The sequence below is a fragment of the Acanthochromis polyacanthus genome, chromosome 3, assembly GCF_021347895.1.
Source record: "Acanthochromis polyacanthus isolate Apoly-LR-REF ecotype Palm Island chromosome 3, KAUST_Apoly_ChrSc, whole genome shotgun sequence".
Taxonomy (NCBI): domain Eukaryota; kingdom Metazoa; phylum Chordata; class Actinopteri; family Pomacentridae; genus Acanthochromis; species Acanthochromis polyacanthus.
Genome location: NC_067115.1, coordinates 12,466,660 through 12,486,869, shown reverse-complemented (window position 1 = coordinate 12,486,869; position 20,210 = coordinate 12,466,660). Strand labels below are relative to the sequence as shown.

General features: G+C 40.2%; 1 protein-coding gene across 4 annotated transcripts in view; it reads left to right on the top strand.

Annotated features, from left to right (window-relative positions):
* rgs12b (regulator of G protein signaling 12b) overlaps positions 1-19,972 on the top strand; it is a 52,788-nt gene extending 32,816 nt beyond the window's left edge. For 2 of the 4 annotated variants that reach the window (XM_022218475.2, XM_051946349.1), the window contains exons 6-19: positions 679-700; positions 9,824-9,993; positions 10,991-11,083; positions 11,211-11,354; positions 12,864-13,046; positions 13,246-13,396; positions 13,735-13,829; positions 14,094-14,306; positions 14,910-14,983; positions 15,164-15,290; positions 15,380-15,476; positions 16,317-16,387; positions 17,385-17,556; positions 17,886-19,972. In XM_022218475.2, the coding sequence (XP_022074167.2) occupies positions 679-700; positions 9,824-9,993; positions 10,991-11,083; positions 11,211-11,354; positions 12,864-13,046; positions 13,246-13,396; positions 13,735-13,829; positions 14,094-14,306; positions 14,910-14,983; positions 15,164-15,290; positions 15,380-15,476; positions 16,317-16,387; positions 17,385-17,556; positions 17,886-18,493 (2,220 nt within the window). In that variant the 3' untranslated portion in view covers positions 18,494-19,972. The remainder of the gene's footprint in view (positions 1-678; positions 701-9,823; positions 9,994-10,990; positions 11,084-11,210; positions 11,355-12,863; positions 13,047-13,245; positions 13,397-13,734; positions 13,830-14,093; positions 14,307-14,909; positions 14,984-15,163; positions 15,291-15,379; positions 15,477-16,316; positions 16,388-17,384; positions 17,557-17,885) is intronic. The other 2 variants (XM_022218476.2, XM_022218477.2) reach the window with 2 other exon arrangements.
* The last annotated feature ends 238 nt before the right edge of the window (positions 19,973-20,210 follow it).

Genomic DNA, 20,210 nt, shown 5'->3' with positions numbered 1-20,210 from the left:
CCCCAGCTATATAGCAATAGTCAGGTTGAAGTCCCCAACGGGTCCCCACCGGTATCGATAAACAAGTACACATACACACACACAATCTGGTTCTGCTATTCCCGTGGGGACTTACCATTGACTCCCATTCATATCTAACCCCTAACCCTTGCCCTAACCCTAACCTTAACCCAGACCAAAACAATGCCTAACCCTAAAGAAACGTTTTTGCACTTTTACTTTTTTCAGTAACCACAACATGGCCAAGAAAACACTGTTTAAACTTGTGGGGACCTCATTTTTGGTCCCCACCTTGACACGAGTCAGGTCAAAGTCCCCACCGAGACAGCAGAAACACACACACACACACACACACACACACACACACACACACACACACACACACAGACTAAACCCCACCCTTCTGAGGAGGTTTTCTTTTCTTGCAGAGCAAGCACAGCCAGTTCACAGATAATTCCACCCACACAGCAGACAATGAGTGTAGGCGCTAACCTGACTGTGTCATGATGTGAAAGTGTGTATGTTAATGAAATAGGCCAGTCTGTGTCTCGGTGTGGCCAAAAGTGCATGCTCAGGCTGCTGCCTCTTGGTCCTCATGTCCTGTCTGAGCTCCTGTGAATGTCAGTCATCTGTGTGGAGGAAAAATCCTAATCCATGTCTCTCTGTCTCTCTTTACAGTCTGCTGCAGTCTCTGATGGAGGTGAGTAAACATGCCTTGACAGCACTGAAGATTGTGGGTATCTGTTTTAGTAATCTTTTCTTGTCATCGTGTAACCCTTGACTTCTGTAGCTGTTATGATCATCTTCACATAGCATGAAAATGAATGACATACTCTATATTATGTATTGTTTTGAGTCAGTGGTCCTGTTTCAAAGTGCAGAGTTACTCTCATGTTCATGGTAGACATTTGAATCAAGAATCTTTATTGTCGTTGTGTTTTCACATAGCGAAAAACTAACTTTGAAAACAACAGAAAGTCTGGTTTGACCTGATTAGCTTCTGCCCCACCTCTGCCTGCTGTTGGCAGGCTACAAATTAAAGATAGTCACAGATTTTGAAGCATGTTTACCGCACATTAACTGGCACATCATAGATAAGACACAGCATTAGAAACAAAACACAGCTTTTGCAGTTCAAGATAAAATTCTGAATGGCTGGCTTTTTTTGTTATTCTCTACTAATTATTACAAATGTATTTATGATACAGAGATCCATATTAGAAACCTTACTTTCTGAAAGTTCTATTTTATTATAATAGGTACATGTCCAAAAACAAATGTGTTTATAGCTGCACGAGCTTGAATAATTAAACTATTGTTTAGATGGAATCTAAGACATTAGGCCAACATTTAAGTGACAGAGTGGTAGTGTGACAGTTTCTTTATGCAGCAAGGTAAATGTCTAGAAAGTCGTCTTGGCATGTCCAAAAACCTGCCAAATCCCTGAGAATTTTGATTGGTTGTCATATCAGAAACTATCCAATGTTGCCTTCCTAGTTCCATGTTGGGAAAGTGTTGGAAAGTGGAGCATGGTTACAGACACTGTTTGATAATATATCATTTGCTTTATCATTGTTTTACAACACCGAACATGTTTTTCTGCGGTTATTTTGGCATTGGATGTGACACAGTTCGGGCACTATTATGTCATACCATGTTGTACTGGATCTCATCTGAAGTAAACTGTTGGGACTTGTTGGGGCATGTGCCAAGAAAAACAAAAGGTCTTCAACTGGTGCTTTAACACCTCACAAATAAGCATGAAAGACACCATGGATGGCAGATGGGAGATAAAAGGAGAAAGTGGAAGTGAGAAACAAGACAAAAGGTGGATAGAATTTCGTTCAGACATGTTTACATCTTCTTCTTTTCCTTTCGGCTTTTCCCTTCAGGGGTGGCCACAGCAAATCAATTGCGTCCATCTAATCCTGTCTTCTGCATCCTCTTCTCTCACACCAACTACCTTCATATCCTCTTTAACCATATCCATAAACCTCCTCTTTGGTTTTCCTCTAGGCCTCCTGCCTGACATTCTTCCAGACTTCCTCATACAAAACTACAGTTCCTCTCTGGGCACCCTGTCATAAGCTTTCTCCAGATCTACAAAGACACAATGCAGCTCCTTCTGACCTTCTCTGTATTTCTCAATCAACATCCTCAAAGCAAATATTGCATCTGTTGTACTCTTTCTTGGCACGAAACCATACTGCTGCTCACAGATGTTCACCTCTGCCCTTAGTCTAGCTTCAACTACTCTTTCCCATAGCTTCATCGTGTGGCTCATCAGCTTTATTCCTCTGTAGTTGCCACAACTCTGCACATCTCCCTTGTTCTTAAAGATGGGCACCAGCACACTTCTCCTCCATTCCTCGGGCATCTTCTCACTATCTAAGATCCCGTTGAACAACCCAGTCAGAAACTCTATTGCTACCTCTCCGAGACACTTCCATACCTCCACAGGTATATCTTAAGGAACCAAGTGCCTTTCCGCTCTTCATCCTCTTCAATGCCCTCCTCACTTCATCCTTACTAATCTTTGCTACTTCCTGGTCCACAACAGTCACCTCTTCTACTCTTCCTTCTCTCATTTTCCTCATTCATCAACTTTTCAAAGTACTGTTTCCATCTTCCCATCCAGACATGTTTACATCAAGGACGACAACACATCAGTTTCAGTGTGGAAGCATTAATGGCTGTTTATTCACACCACGTCCACGTGTGTCTCAAACTGAGAATGACTTGTTTTTAAGTGAAGGATGAAGCATTTTCTGCTTTTACATTTATGTGCATGTGATGTGAGGAGATTCATGACTTAGGGACTAATGTTCTGTTGTTCCTCCTGAGTTGTTTCAACTGGAAAGTATAGATCAAGTTAGTGCATAAGGCAGCTCACTTGATTAGTAAATCTTTGCTGACATCATAAGCACCCTTTCTTTTTTTATTTATTTATATACATTGTATTTATATGCATGACATTGCCTCATTCAGAGAAAGCATCGCGAGTAAATGTGAGGACAAGAGCATTTTAGCTTGACAGTTTATTCATGTGGCAGATTAAATGTTGAAAAACTCACTGACTCAATGAAGGCTAAATAATGAGTGTTATCTTAGTCGCTAAAGGAATCCTGCACAATTAAGACAAACCTGTGAAAAAGTTCAAACAGAAAGAGATACTGATCAAATTTTTCAAATGGTAGCTGTGTAGCAGTTGCTTGAGCGTCTTTGAATTTCCTTGCAATACATGGGGGCGGCATGGCTCAGTGGGTAGAGTGGCCGTCTTGTAACTGAAAGGTTGCTGGTTCGATCCTCGGCCCGTCGTGCTCATGTCGAGGTGTCCCTGAGCAAGACACCGAACCCCTAATTGCTCCTGGTGGGTCGTGGTTAGCACCTTGCATGGCAGCTTCCGCCATCAGCGTGTGAATGTGTGTGTGAATGGGTGAATGTGATGTATCATGTAAAGCGCTTTGGATAAAAGCGCTATATAAATACAACCATTTACACATAATTTATCAGCTAATTCAACTACAGATAGCCCTAACATTTTTAAAAGTAATGTATTTTTATAGTCTTGAAAACAATTTTAAATATATTATTATTTTCAAAAACTGGAGAACATTTGGGCGGTTTTGAGAACATTTTTTTAAGATAGACCTTGTCTTTTACAATTTTCTGCTACATACTCATTAATAATAGGCGATAAACCATCAAAGGCTTGATTAGCTCAGCTTGCTCATCAATGGTAAAATTTTTATTGCATGTTTTATTTGTTGTTTGCTGATCCTACTCTAATCACAGAAACGAGGTTGCAAATCCATGCTAATTTTAGCTTTTTGTCATTAGTAGAAGCTACTTATTCAGCTAGCCATTACTGCTGACCAAGAGGACAAACTTTCTGATGTAAAAAATTAAAGAAAAAGGCAAGAATATTTTGTGTTATCCTGATAATATGCATAACAGGGTTGCATAAGATAGAGTGAGACATTCAATCAAAGCTGACAATGTTATGAAATTATGAAAAATAGAAGAGAAGACATAGCTTTGCTCTGCCCATTCTTTTGGAAAACTGTTTGATGATGTCAATTCCAGCGTATCATGTGATTCACTGTTTTCTTCTTCTTCTAACAGCTAAAAATGTTTTGCTAACAGGGTTGGGTGCATGTTGTAGGATACACATTCCATGCATAATAATTATTATTTAAAATATTATGATGATTAAAAAAAAATTCCCACAATTGCAAGAGACATCAATGGAAAAAAATTATACCAAAAAGGAGATTAAAATTTAATTTTTAACTGTTTTATGTGAGATTTCATTTGGTCATCAGGGGGGTGGAATAAGAGAAAAATGGCAGTTTAGGGGGAACTCTAGACTTATTTGGTATTTTAAAAAAGATTTTCAAACATTCTTTTCCCTTAGTTTTTTTTTTTTTTTAGATTTGATCTCAGGAAAAGTAAATTTACAAATGCATGTTTTAGCATTTTGTACATGGATTATTTGAAATTTGAGGGTTGGGACGTGAAATGTCCTCCAATTCTGGAATGACCTCTACTAAAATCCTTGAAAATGCTGTGTTAACGAACAACTTTAGCCAGCTGCATAATGTGGGACCTGACTTACCAGTTCAGTCAGTTTTTGAGATCTAATTAATATTGCCACTTTACAATGTTCAAAATGTATTACTGATTTTAAAAAATCAATAAATTTTAAAAAGTGAAAAATGTAAAAATTTCTCTGAAAACCACAATTTCTTGATCTCAGAGAGGTAATTCATAAATTCTGTTTGCAATACAGTCTCTTACAAGCTTTACAATAATAACTCTCCAAAAAAGCCACAAACTGCTGTGCCATTTGAGTTTGACTCTCTAAATGATCAGTTTTTGACTTAAGTTTTGCAGTTTTATAAATACCAGCCTGTTCAAAGCTTAAACTATACACACAGTGCATTCATTTCTGAACTGAGTTGCTTTTATTTTGCTTCATAAATCCCAAAATATGGGACAAAATATCAATATGGCAAAATTCTGTACTACTTCCTTTGGGATACATTAGCTATAGACGAGCACGAAATATCAATATTTTTAGGCATTTTAAATGGACTCCCTGCAAATTTGTCTTACCTGAGTCAATAGTTGATGCCTGCTTGTAGTGGCACTTATCAAATGAATGAGGGTGAAGTCAATCTAAAAGAGGCAGAAAAGAAGAACCTCACAGGAGGAAATGGCGGAAAGTGCAGACTGCAGGAGAAAAAGACAATCATAGATTGTGATTAATTGAGCCAACACATGGTTTAATTTGCATAATAATAATAATCTTCACACATACTGACACCACAAAGCCATTATTTTCTTTTGTAGGAATATTTTTCTTCTTTGTGTGTTGCAATCATAATACTGTCATTATCATGAGTGATACTATTGTGAGCAACCCCCACCCCTACTTAAGAGAACCAATTAGTCAGCCATTAAAATGTTTACATCATTAGTGTGTTCATGATTCAGAGTAGAAGTGTATATGTGTTTAAAAATAAATTCAGAAATGAAATGATGCATGAAATAGCATCAGTTTTATGCACAAGTATGCTAAATTCTCACTAGATCACTTAGACTGTACATTCAGTTTTATAGTAATAATATGCAGCTGATGTTGGTTGTGTCTGCATGTTTTTTGTATTGTGTCTTATTGTGAACCACTATCACATTTTTTTCATTAGCTTTGATGTGTCAGAAAAGTCAAAACAAGAGCAGGTTGACATGCTGTATGGACTTTCTGATTTTGTGTGTGTGTGTAGCTGTATGGGGGCTGCAGGCCTCATTAGTGTCAGTAGTGTCCTTCCTTTAACAAGCTCCTCATCAATACTGCAGTTTTTGTGTGTGTCCGTGAATATGTATATGCGTGTGTGTGTGTGTGTGTGTGTGTGTCTGCTCCAGCGTTTTTAGTTCCGTCCTCCCTCGGCTCTGAATTATTCATCATCTCGAGGCCTATGTGTGCTTGTATCACTTACCGAGCTGGAAGCCTACAGAGGTGTGTTGGTGCACATGCAGGGGCGCATGCACGCTGCGACCTGACTCTCTCTGTGGTTTCTCAGGTTGTCATCCAGTTTGCTCACCACCAACAGCTGCAACCTCCTTTTTCCCCTCTTTATACCCTTCTTTTTCTTTTTCCATTTTCCCTTCCTGCCTGTGATGTCAGCTGCGTGTGTGTCTATGTGCCCTCTCTTGGACTGTGTGTCCAACCTTGTGTGTTTGAGTTTTTGAGGGGCCCTAATAGGGTGAGTATGGATGGAGGGGCCTGGTTACCACTTAGGATTCGCTACCTGCCCCGCTGGCACCACACAGGCTCCTACCAGCTCTACCCAGGTGAGGAGACAGCTGGAGCTTTGAACGCTTGTTTTCCTGGCCGAGGAAATATTTGATTTTAGACACAGATGAGCAATAAGGGCGATAGGGTGACAGCAGAAGGCTGTGATGTTGGATATCTGATTTGCCTTAGTTTAGTGATTTAGTTTATCAAGTATATAGTTTTCTAGCTATGATCTGATAGGCGGGGGAAAGATGAGCTTCGTCTGTCGGTACAAATGTGATTAAGACAGCTGTTAAAGTTATTGCTAGTCTGAATGGTGTGACGATGGAATGTTGTGGTTTATTTTTTTCCAGTGAACCATACATTTGTCATGGTATTACTCACTTCTATCTTCATTCCGAGGAAATCATGAATTTGTTTGGTTTTTAAAACAATACAGGATTAGAAATCAGGCATTCAAACTGTCCTTGGACAGAATTGTAAGGAGTCTATAATAGGAAAGGAATTATTTTCCTTTAAATCTGCTATTTTACTAATGGAACTTTGCTCACTCTCTGTCGGGCATTTTCCCTGTAAAACATCCTTCTAAATTACTGAATTTGTTCAGGTTACCAAATTATTAAATAATTTTCCTTTATGTTTTGGAAAACAACTTTGCTGTTATGTATAAAGAGGTTATCGCGGGAAACCTCAGGTAATCTTCTGTGCAGGTGTGGTTTGATTACAAGCCATTGGAATTTAGAAAACAACCCTGCGACTGTCATCGCATTTTAATATTTTTAAATGCTTATTAGGTCACAAAAGCATGTGCCATCAGTTTTTCCAGTCGTGTCCTGCTTACTTCAGACATGTGCAAAGGTGATAAACAAAAACACACATTCAACTTTGTGGACTATACTTGCCGTTTGGTTTGTGTGAGTTCAATGAGTTTTGAGGCTACTGCGAAAAATGTGTGATTTAGAGAAGCATGATACAATGTTATATGGAAAAATGTCTGAAGCCTGATATTAATCCAAATGTAACTTTGTTTTATTGACCTTTCTCTGTGATGCATTGTGCGTTCAGTCAGGCTGAGTGTTGTTTCAAACTCCAGCTCCTGTGGCACTAAACAGGACACGTGGTTTAGACAATACATGGATCAATGTTTGCCTGTCTTGTGCACAGATAGACTGCCATTAATGTTAAGTAGAAGCCTCAGGAGTTGTTTACTACGCTGCTGAGAGCTTAGGAAGAGTGGGGGATCCGGGTGGTTCAGCAAAACCGATTAAAAATATCCTCATTGTGGAAACTGCCATTGATAACATTAAATGGAGGACAAATGTGCATTAACAAAATTCACAAAATGTTTCTCCATTAATAGCCTTGCCAAGGACATTAGCCACTGGAACTCTTTTCCTTCAGTGTATTTACAGCATTTGCGGTGTTTTGGGCACCTGACCCATGATGTCTTCCCGCTGGCTGTTCTTGTATTTTGTTTTATGTAAACTTAGCAGAACAGTTTCAGTTCATAAGACCTGAAGCTACATTCAGGTTATTCTTAGTGTTTTTGTGTGTCTCTGTCTCTGCCTCCTGATCTTGTCTCAATATTAGGACCATGGGCACATTGCTGTCTAGTGGTGGGAAAAATCAGCGATTCTTAGATGCACTCTCCTTAGAATAATTCAGTGTTACTGCGCCAAACTTAATGAGTGTGATGTTAAGATAGAGCTTTTCAAGAAAAAAAACTTAATATTGCATTCGTATTGAGTATTGAATAGAAAACCTATTATTATGACCTTTCAAAAATAAAACTAACACTTTGCTGTTCAGTTTGCTGGTAAATTGTTATCTGTTATTTATCGCTGCAGGCAGAAAAGCAGTATTTGTCTATCATGTCTCAAAGAGAAGTTCAAGAGGCAAAAAATCATTTCTAAGATGACAGTAAACACAGAAATGTTTTTCCATTGCCTCATTTCAAATGCTTCAACAACCGTAGAGTATGGAATTACTTTCAGCATGGAAGAAACTCTAAGCCTACTATCTATACGTAGAGGAAGGAGATTCTTCAAACTGAGACCCCAGTCATGATGTGGCTGCATTTTTGATCCTACATATGTAACACAAACACAACATATTACTGATAGCAGTGGTCAGCTTTAACCTGAAAATGCAAAAGCAATTTCTCTCTATGAAAATGAGTAAGCATGTAGGTGACGGATTATGAATATGAATAAATGATCACCTGTGAGCTTTTAACGGATTGTGTATTTACAGTATGTAAAATACAAAAGTATCTACATTGTTTAAGATGCTAAGCTAATATTTTAATAGTGCTAAAAGCTGATCAAAAATACACAAACTAGTCCATAAATAATACTCAGAGATGACAAGTACAATGGAGCATTCGGCTGATACATTTACAATAGCTTTGACCTGAACATCACTGAGTTACAGAGATTCAGGTACTACACTCAGCACATTATCTTTTCGTGTTTATATTTGTGGGATTTCCTAATGATAGGATCATATCACATCATGGTTCTATACAACTCTTTTGTCCAGAGTTAAAAAACTTTTTATTGCTCAGCCACAACATTAAAACCACCCGTCTAATATCCAGTAGGTTCCTTTGTGCTGCTTAAACGGATCTGACCCATCAGGGCATGAACATGGGACCTCTGAAAGTGTCCTGTGGTGTTTGGCACGAGAACGTTGGCAACGGATCCTTTGGGTCCTGTAGGTTTTAGGGCGAGGCCTTCGTGTATCTAACTTGTTCTGACGCATCGCACGGATGCTGGGTCGGATTAGGATCTGTGGAGTTTGGAGCTCAGGGTTTTCCAGCAGACCATTACATTGTAATGAGATTATCGGTACTATACACTTCATCTGTCAGTGGTTTTAATGTTGTGGCTGATTGTTGTAAAGTGTAACCGTAAAACATAGCTCCTTGTGCTGAACATCGGTTTTGTTATTTTATATATATTGTGGTCTACCCTGTAGTGTGTCTCTCTCAGAAACAATTGGAGACACTAGAGTACAGTGAAAAATACAAGAAATTTATTACCAACAAATGAGCTGAAAATAGCTGCAAATCACATGTGTAGTATCAGTATTGTAGGGATTGTACTTGTGAAAGTGTGCAGTGTGGGTATTGTGTTACAAAGCAACAGAAAACCACAGTAGGTACGTGTGTGGGAGGATGAGATCTGACTAGACTGGTTCATGTACTGTCTATGGCATTGGACGCAGCTGTGATGAGGTCTGTAAACGTCCTGCAGACAGGAATACAGGCGAGAAAACAGAGACTGTTGTAATTGATAGCGGTAAATCATTTTGAGTTATCTTGATAATGAGTTTAAATATAATGATCCAGTCCACATCAGCCAATGATGATGTTGTTGCAAATGTATGCATGCAATAAGGAAATCAAAAACTGGAATGCATTAGGTACAGTGAAAATCTACACCTAGACATCCCCAGCACGGCTGAGGTCACATTGCTACCACTGTTTGATATCGTTTGTGCTTTTGTGTGTGTGAACAGAACTGAACAGTGTGGAGCTGCAGGGTTGCAGCAGCGACAATAGTCTGAACAGTAATGCCAGCCTGCCCAGCGTCCAGAGCCACCGGCGCCACACTGAGAGGAGAGTGGCCAGCTGGGCCGTCTGCTTTGAGAGGCTGCTGCAGGACCCCGTGGGAGTCCGATACTTCTCGGTACTATAGAAGCACCTGAGTGGTGTTGACCAGCACATGCTCATGAAAGATAGGCTCTGTGTTTTTCTCTCTATTAAAATGACTTTATTAACCCTTTCTGTAGGTGTACACTTTAAAATGTTGGAGAGCTTTGCACCAACTTCTGCTGTCAATATATACTTTGTAATGTGATGTAATTGTATTATAATGGCCTGTTTAACATGTTTAAACCACAAAATCAAGTTCAACTTTGTGGAACAGTTGATATAAACATACTGTAAAGACTTTGCTGCAGACCGTATTTTGCTTTTTGGGTGTGCTTTATAGCTTGTTTTTTCATTTAAAAAGTCTGCAAACTTACAAAGTCCCAAGTCCATGCCAAAGAGAGTTGCTCTCTCCCCTCAAGAACACTGCTTCTTAACTGTTTGAAGTGCCTCGTTTGAAGTCCAGGCTTTACGTCATCATGTGACACATTTGCATAGCATCTGCCTAACTGCTAGGTTGGCACACCCTCAAAACAAGGAGCAGCTTCCTCACAGTCTACACAATATTTCCTCACCTTTTCTGCCTCTGCAAGGACAAGATTTGGGGCTGTAGAATGGAGCCAACTTTACAGCCCTTTCTTTGGACCAGCTGACCAATCACAGCTAACTTGATTTTTTTTTTTTTTTTTTAGAGGAAGGGTTTTAAACATACAGGAGCTAAAACAGACCATTTCCTACAGAGGGGGAGAACAGGTGCTACAGAAATTTATAATATAGGAAAAATAGTGTGTGGTTTTTTTTACATTAAAACATTTAGACACATTCCTGTGAAGACTAAAAATAAAATCATAAATCTGTAAATATGCATAATAGGAGCTCTTTAAGTTACAGAGCAAGTAAAAGTTAAATTTGAATTTTATCCTTTTGTCAAGCTGAGCACTTGTAATTTGACAAATTTGTTTTATTCTGTATTGCCTGTATTCATACAGTGTGTGTATAATAATTCGTGTAATGTTTCTTTCATTTTTTTGCAGGAATTCCTAAAAAAAGAATTCAGTGAGGAGAATATCCTGTTCTGGCAGGCTTGTGAATACTTCAGCCATGTCCCTGAGAATGACAGCAAGCAGGTAACAGATATGCAACACATTGTTTGACCACACACATGCATCTGTTTACATTCTTTCAGCAATAACTTAAGAAAATGTATTGTGTGGTAATGTGCTGTCTTTGTTTCTCATCTGTCTCTTTCTCCAGCTCTCACAGCGAGCCAGGGAGATCTACAACAGCTTCCTGTCCAGTAAAGCCACAACACCGGTGAACATAGATAGTCAAGCTCAGCTGGCCGACGATATCCTCAACGCCCCAAAACCCGACATGTTCAAGGAGCAGCAACTGCAGGTAAAATAAAAGGAACCTAATTAATGTCAGGGTGGCTAGCAGCTGCTTCTTGTCCAGAGGATGTACCTAAACTACACTGGCCTTTGTACACAATAGGGAAATAGAAGGAGGCTTTCCCTTAACACCAAATGTTAGTGCTCACATAACTGAATAAAAACAGTCTACAATTGAAAATGTATGAGTATAACAGTGCTAAACGGTCATACAACCTGAGGCCAACTATTCATCTGTGCTTCCTGCCCAGCATTATGGATGTGAATGACTTCTTAGATGCTGTGGAGGGGAAAAGTTGCTGAATAGCTTTGTTGTTTTCAAGAACTAAAATGAGATGCTCAAACTCTGATAAGAGTCACAAGGCAAGAAGGATATCCTCATCATCAGCCTCTATATTGCTACACATCAAACATCCACACATTTTTTTTTCCACAAAGCACACGCACACCCATAAAAGTCCAAGAATAGCTTCTCCAGAATACCCCTGGGCTCCTCCAGATCACATGGTACCGTTGATTGAAGATTTGGGGTCAGACTTTCACATACATGCCGAGCCAAACATACAAACACACACACACATACAAACAGAGTCTATATTTGTATTGTGCTCTTACTTTAGCCTGTTTGTTTACAGTCAACATGTAAATTCATTTAATAGTTTTTTTTTTGTTTGACTTCACTAGATGTAATCCATAATTCAACAAAACAGGAAATATCTGTAAAATAACAGTCATAAAAGTTGTTTAGCACTTTTTAATTTTTAACATACTTTTTTTCAAATAACAGCAAATATCTGCAAATTTTTCTACATATAAAAAGAATGGAGCAGTTGGAAAAGAATGAACTACCATTTGTAAAAATACGGATTTTGTATGTGAATGTTATTTTTAGTTTTGGCTTGTTTTTTGTGTTTTTTTTTTACATATAAATTAACACATTTTCTGTGATTTTTGCTAGATATTGTTTGGAATTTATTAATAAAATGGGAACTTCTGTAGAAATGATAGATGAAAATATTATTTACCTTTTTATTATCCATCATCTGGCCTCTTTATTTTTTCTTTCAAAAAATAGTGAATATTTGTAAAAAAATATTTGTATGTTTTTTTTCTACATACAATTAAAATTGTGTAATTTTACAGGCAATAGTTGGAGATTTTGATGTGGGCATTACTTGCGATTTTAGCCATATTTCTTTAAAGTGAACATGTAGTAGTAGTAGTAGTGCAACAATCAGGGAAAGAATCTGAAAAGCAGCAGTACATTGTTGTTAAAAATTAGCAGTGTATTTTTTTCTGAATCTTCCCTAATCCTCTCATTGTCCTCTTTCTCTTTCCACATTGTTCCTTAACTGTTTCTCTTAACTGTTGCTTTTTCTGCTTTTGTCATTGCTGCTTTTTGCTGTTCTCTCCTCTATTTCCTTTCCTTTTTTGTCTTCTTTCTCGCACCCATTCATCCCTCTTTCTATTTTCTCTTTCTCACCGATTACTTCTCTTTCTGCTCTTTACCTCTTAGATCTTTAACCTCATGAAGTTCGACAGTTACACGCGGTTTCTCAAGTCTCTGCTGTACCAAGAGTGCATGCTAGCAGAGGTGGAGGGAAGGCCATTGCCTGACCCTTACCACATCCCCAGCAGCCCCACCTCTAAACACAGCACCACCGGCTCTGACCGCTCCAATCTCTCCACACCTAAGAAGGTAACACAGCCCAAAGCCTTCCGCTCTACAGAGCAGTACAGTGAGAAGAAATAAGGGATTGGTTGTGAAGAATGATGATGACTTCTGTGTGTGTGCATACCGTAATGGGATTGGATGCATCATTTGTTGAGTTTTTTTTCTGCCTATGTGTTTGTACCTCTTTGTCTACTCTTCTTTATTTGTTTTTGTTGTCTTATAGGATGACAAAAAGAGCAAATCAGGACGATCCTTAAATGACGACAGCCGGGATGATTCAGGAGACAGGAGGAAAGGCATGTTCTTCTCCTGGTCCCGCAACAGGAGCTTTGGCAAAGGACCCAAGAAACGAGAACTGACCGACTTCAACTACAGTCAGTTTTTTTTCCCTTTTTTTCCGTTTTGTGAGTTCTTTCTGCTGAAGAGCTGAATTCAGAACAAAAATAAATAAATCATGAAAGATGGAACAATCACAGCACTGTTGCTGGTTTGATAGGAAAAGATTATTAAGCAGTGACTCTTTAAAGTGCACGTCACTGTGGTTTCCAAGCTATTTGCAGTCGTAATGTCACACAGTTTGCTCTGTAGACTGATGATGAACAAACCTAGATGTTCTATTTTAAATTTAAACTGAAAGCATTCATTTGTTTTGTTCTTTATAAAAATGAAAATCTTTTCTCTAACTTCACTTATGAGTAAAGTATTTTTATAGATTTCTCTGGCAGCAATGGTCGTCGTGAGTCGCAGGGTTCACTGTCCTCAGGAGCCAGTCTGGAGCTGGGCATGTCCGGATCAGGGAGAAATGAGGTCAGTGTGGAAAGACACATCATGAGATAACCCGTTTGGACATCACAGTAATGGGCACATAGACATTCATGTCTGCATGGAGCAGCTTTCATTTTATGCTCTTCCTTGTACTGAATTTAACTTGTCTGCTTTAAAAGGAAAATTAAAACATTGAAAATACTGAAATATGTAAAGTGAGATGATCTGTTTTGATTGCTTTAACCCTCCGCTCACTGACTTATCTCCTCTTTCTTGACTTTTTTTTTGTTTCCGTTTCCTCTTCAGGTTGATGTTTCTCGAGGTGCAGTATTAGGGTCAGGAGAGCGAGGAGGGGGCAGCGCCCCCTTGAGGCAGTGCAACATAAGCTTGCCAGACGGCTCATGTTGCTCTGTGCCACTGAGGGCTGGAGTGTCCATCAGGGACCTGCTGCTGGGGCTCTGTGAGAAGCTCTGCATCAACCTGGCAGCTATTGACCTCTTCCTGGTCGGAGGGGAAAAGGTATGAAACAGTTACACATGGGGCTCTTCTAAAGATCCTTTTATTTTTGTGTTTCAAATCTTCTATACAAATCATCCACAACCACAGCAAATAACAGAAGCACATGAAATTAAGTCTGAGTCAGTCTCCTTGCTTCTCACAAACCGCAAATTATAATTTCATGTTGCATTATGCAATATTTTCCATGAACAGTGGGTCTTATGACTGGACAGATACATGGAGATAGTTTTCATGATAAACCTTCAGAATTATCATCCAACTCTGTTTGTCATCTCAACTTTATGGAACAAATTTATGTCTTTCAGGACATTGTTTTCTATTTACGGTCTGCACATTCACCGTTTTCATTGTCCGTCATCACCCAAACAAGCAACACTTTGCCAAAAAGTTATAAATAAACAAATCAACTTTACAAGATTACAGTGCATCTGAATTTCAGCTTGCTGTGGCACCTGCTAAGTTCTGCCCCCAAGTGGCAGAAAAAAAAAAATCATTACTAAGCCCCTGGGAGTGATATGGGAAGTTATTCCAAACTCCAGAGTTGTTCACCTGCCTGGACATCTTTCTTGATTCACGTGGTCTGTTTCTCTCTCTGTTTCTCAGCCACTTGTTTTGGACCAAGACTGTATGACGCTGTGTTCTCGAGACCTCAGACTAGAAAAACGCACTCTCTTCAGGTACAATAACATACAGCCATGAACTGTTCTGAGTTTTGGCTGTTGTGAAGTATCAAAATCAGGGTTTAAAACTTTTTAAACGATAGCAAGACGAAAGCAGAGACTCTTGTGCATGGAATGTGGTTTACATTAAAGCTGCTGTTTCTCGAGTGAATGTTAATTCTGTTTTCTTCTTTTCAGACTCGACTTGGTGCCCATCAACCGTTCAGTGGGCTTAAAAGCTAAACCCACTAAGCCAGTGACTGAAGTCCTCCGGCCTGTGGTGGCCAAGTATGGCCTGCACCTCTCTGACCTGGTGGCACGAATTGTAAGTCGCTCCTCATGCTGCAGACACACAGGAAGTTTAAGTGACGACGTCAGACTGTCATCAAATGTATGTGTTTCTGTGTGATTCAGAGTGGAGAGTCGGAGCCTTTAGATCTAGGTCTTCCTATTTCTAACCTGGACGGGCTGCGAGTGGTATTAGATATAGCAGAACACACTCCTGGAAAAGGTAAGGAGTTTTTGTCTCCTATTAGCCGTGTTTGCATGTGTTTTATGTGCATTTTTAAGCACTATGTTAAAAAAAACTAGTAATGGCAAAAAAAAATTTAAAAATCCCCATTTTCGCAAAACAATTTTTATGCGTTCTTGAGGTGTTTTTTTTTTTTGTTACTTTTTTCAAAAACAGTTAATATGCATAGTGGACGATGGAAACATATTTTTCCAATAAGTTCTGAAATAGCGTTTAACTCACATGACTGGTTAGCTATTTCTGCTTCTTGCTTCGTGCTTGCCTCTGGACAGTATGAAACATGGCAGAGCTCTCTATTTTGCTCTCATAGATGGCCAAAGTTTTGTGTGTTTCTTGTTGTTCTTCGAGGTTTTTTAGTGGTTGGCAAACAGCTGGACTGCATTCAAATATCCTTACTTCCATACTAGATATTATGCCAGAAAATTATTTAGCATGTTAGCACTGTAGTGTCAATCCTCGTCACATATGTTGTGGTCACGCATGAAAAGGTATGTGTTTTGTGAGGGTAGCTGCACCACAGACAAACTCTGCAATTTGGAACACAGCACTGATTTTGTTTCGGGTTTCTTCTACTCTCCAAATTCCAACCATGTCTAATAAAGCCCATACCGCCACCTTCTGACAACACAACACCACCCACTTTATTCGCGCCAAAATAGTCAATGGAAAAACAGCCTAATTCGCATTTTGTTTTTCAGAATTTTTTGCCACATTTAAAAAGTTTGCTTCAGTTTCACTTGACAATCATGTGGAAACAGCTGCTGTCTCATTTCTTCATACCTTTTGTATCTCTACTCCTGCTCCCTTTCCTTCACACAGGAGACAAACAGAAAGTCGCTCCCTCTAAGAGTCACCTTCCGGCCTCTACTAGCAGAAACCAATCAACAACAGTAAGATCTCCTCCAGCTTTTTTTCCTATTGCTCTGGAATGTTCCATAACTCACCGAATGTGTCCACTGCCTGGTTGATAATGTCACGCTACTAAGTGTCCCTCTTGCCGTCTTCAATCGCCCATGTCTGTTTGCAGTGTGTCGTGAATGTGCGCAGGTGTATTACGTGTGTCTCTGGCAGTGTCTGGGCTGTGTGTGACCATATTTATATGGACTGTTGCTGTGGGGCTGAAAGTCCCGTGACACTGTTAAGGTTCCTAATGTTCCATTATCGTGTACTGCCTGTGGCTGAACGCATCATCAACTTTTCTCTCTGGTTTGCTGGTTCTCTTTCTTCCATAACAAACCCCACTTGCAAGGCAACGCGAGCCTGACCTCACTGAGGTTTTGCTGGGTATCAGAACCCCTAGAACTCTCTCTGTGCACCTGGAAGGGATGTTGCTGGTGGTGGCAGTAGACTTTAGTTTGCTGTTTGGGTTTTCTTGTTACGGCTATGGCTTAACCTGATTGATGACCAGCAAAAATGGTCATCAATCCAAGAACCTCTATGTGAAACAGGTTCTTTCCTACCTCAGGCGCAGTAGTGCAGCTTTGAGTAGTGGATAGTTGGTCCTTTTGGTGTTGTGGTGTGTGTTACTTTTAGCTTAAACGTTGATGATGCTTAGCACACACAGTGGACATTATGGCTGTCTGAATGGAACATCCCACCTGTCTTTGATCACTATATATGTTTTGCTAGAATTATGTTTAATGTATGCCATTGATTATAGACACAACAAGCCAATAACGTAATTACCATGAACATTTCGATCCCATTTATTTGTTCTTCTTCACATAAACAGCCCCAAGAACTGAAACTCGTGCCATCCATTCCCCATCAAATTGTTCTTATTCACGATTTGTCACTCTTGTCGGCATCAGTAGCACTGGCCCCCGCTTGTTGTCATTACTTTTCCCCCCATACTTGTACCACTATGACTCTCCTTGTGGCCCCCAGGGGGAGGACAGTCCGTCAGGGAATGCTGGTTCAGCCCACCCCCATGGGGAAAACGGCAAGGCTGGGCCCAGCCCTGACACAAGCAGCCAGCCCTTACCCAACCACTCTGTCTCTCTCCATAAGGCTCCGGAGAAAAGAAAGCAGAAAAAGATTAATATAGATGAAGCTGAAGGTAAAGACTGAACGACGTCCCTCTCTCTTTCTCTTTTGTTTCTGTAGCTGTGTTGCTGTGATCTCACTAACCCCTTTCGCTTGTCTGCAGTATTGCAGAAGCCCCAAATGCTCTCTAAGCTAGCTACATGTAGCACAGTCACCCCTGCTTATACTGAATGTAGCTTTGACTTGTCTAATTGATTAATACACACATTGCTGCATGTTTACAACAAAGTGTTTTTACTGTTTTTCAGAGTGTCACTTGGTGGGGGTGGTTACTCATTTGCACATGCATGCACTTGTGCACATGTTTATGTTTGTGTTGTGTGTGTGCGTGGATGCCTACAGAGTTCTTCGACCTCATATCCAAAGCTCAGAGCAACCGAGCAGACGACCAGCGAGGCCTGCTAAACAAAAGCGACCTGCAGCTCCCAGACTTTCTGCGTCTGTCACCAGTGGCAACCAACCAGACTGCAACTCCTCCCTACGACACTGAGCCCAGTTGCTCCACCCCTAATTCCCGTAACCCCAACAACGGCAGCTTCCCTAGCAGCGGTCGCCGGGGCAATAGGGTGAACAGCAATGGCAGAGGAGGAGGAGGTGGCACCCACTTGCTCAACGTGAGCCATCAGTCCCAGAGCTTGGACTCTGCACTGGGCACTGAGAGTGGAGGGGGGAGGAAAACCAGACCACCCCCTCCATTTCCTGGCACCATTTCCCCCATCCACCCAACCCAGGGCACCCAGCGTGGTCTCCTCCAGGACTCTGGCAGGGGAGAATCGGTCCAGATGCTGGAGGAGGACACCCTGTCCGATTTGACTCTAGTGGGAGAGGGGGACCTTAACAGCCCCAGCCTCAACTACGTCACCCCCTCAGCCCTACCAACCAAGCCCAACCAACGACCCCAACAGCAAGCACAGGATGGTCGGCCTAGCTCAGGTACTTCCCCCGTGTGAACTCTTGAAAGGTTTGAACTTTCACCTCTTCCTTCACCTGACTGTGAGTAGGACTAGAGACCCACTCAAGTCAGTTTGAAGCTACTCGTTGGCCACTTGTCTGCTGAATGGCCCAAAATGCATCTAGATCTCCTCCCTTACTTCCATTCAACTGAGTAATAGAACATCTTTTACTTTTTTGCAGTTATTTGCAAATCACAGGAACATTTATTCACAGATTTGTGTAAAAATACACAACATGGAGCAAAGATCGTCGTAACGTACAATATAAATTAGAGGTAAATTAGAAAAAACGGTGAATATAGTGAGTTAATATGATGATGTGTGCACTACTTTGCGGCCAGCAATCTATTGTATGTCAACAACAGACTTAAAAAAAGAAAAACTAGGTCAGACACACAAAGAGAGGAAAAATGGATGCATAAGGCTTGGACAGAACTTTGTCTCTGGAATTTCCCTGTGTGGTGTGTATCTGTGTGAACTTTTGAGCGGACTTGCTGTGGATTTTTTCTGGGGACATAAGCTGAGGATAAGCTTAGGAAGAATTGGTGATGACCAGTGCCAAACTCCCTCCTCCAGCCCCTCTCCCCTCTCCCCAATGTACAGAATCTAACAATGCACTTTAGCCAATTACAAACATGACTTTACACGTTTTTTTAAAATAATTTCGCCCTACTTTTTTCCTTCTTTACTTTAACCTTTCAGAATGTCTGTTTCATGCTTCGTGGTGGTTGAGCTGCCATAGGCTCAGAAAACAGTCGGTATCTCCTAACAATCAGTAGATGCTGAATGGTATAGAAGCTACAGTGCTGCACTTACAAGTGGACCATGTGGTATTTTCAACTTATTTTATGCTTTTGAGCAACTGCATGCTGACACGGCAGGCCTGACCCCATAAATACAAACATTTGCTAGAGTGCCATGAACACACACACTTGCTCAGCTGTTCTTTATCATCCCGATCACAGTACACTCTGTGTTCTACCACAGTTCTCTTACCTCAGGCGTTTCTTGTGTCACTCATAAAAACAGACTATAGTGTGTGCTTATGCATGGAATCTCGCTTTCTGACCAAATGTTCCAGAAACTTCTGCACTGGCTGTAAATGGGCAGCTTTTGCCTTTCTTTTTTTAAATCAACATTTATTTTCATTCCCTGCAAGGTTTCAGCTGGAAAAATTGGACACATTCAAACCTTTTCAATTGCTAAAGGTTTTACTTTGACTTCATCTTGTATTATATTATCAAAAAGACATTAATTTATCCCCAATTCTTTTCATTTTTACCATCTATCAATTCAAAGTATTAATTTGTATATAGTCTACTTTGTGAAACCATCATATTGCTGTAGTCGTTGTGAAATTGCAATACAGCTACGCTGTTTCTTCAGTTGTGTCACAGTAGAATTCAGTTCTCTTCTGTTCAGTTGACTGTACTGTCTGTAAATAGATCAAATAAATGTTTTAGAGGTTGAACTCTCTCTGTAGCCTCGTGAACAGCCTCCTTTGTTTCTTTAACTTTCAGTAATATCTGATTTCTTCTCTTCTGATCACTTATTTTAATATGAGTGTGTGTGCCTCAGTTTGTCCTCGAGACTTCTTTGTCTGGAGGTGCTGAAGTGGAATCACTGTTTACGTGTACTTTTTCAGCAAAGTGTGAAGGATAAAATATTTGTAGGTATCTTCACATCCTGACTGTCAGCATAATATTATCGTGGG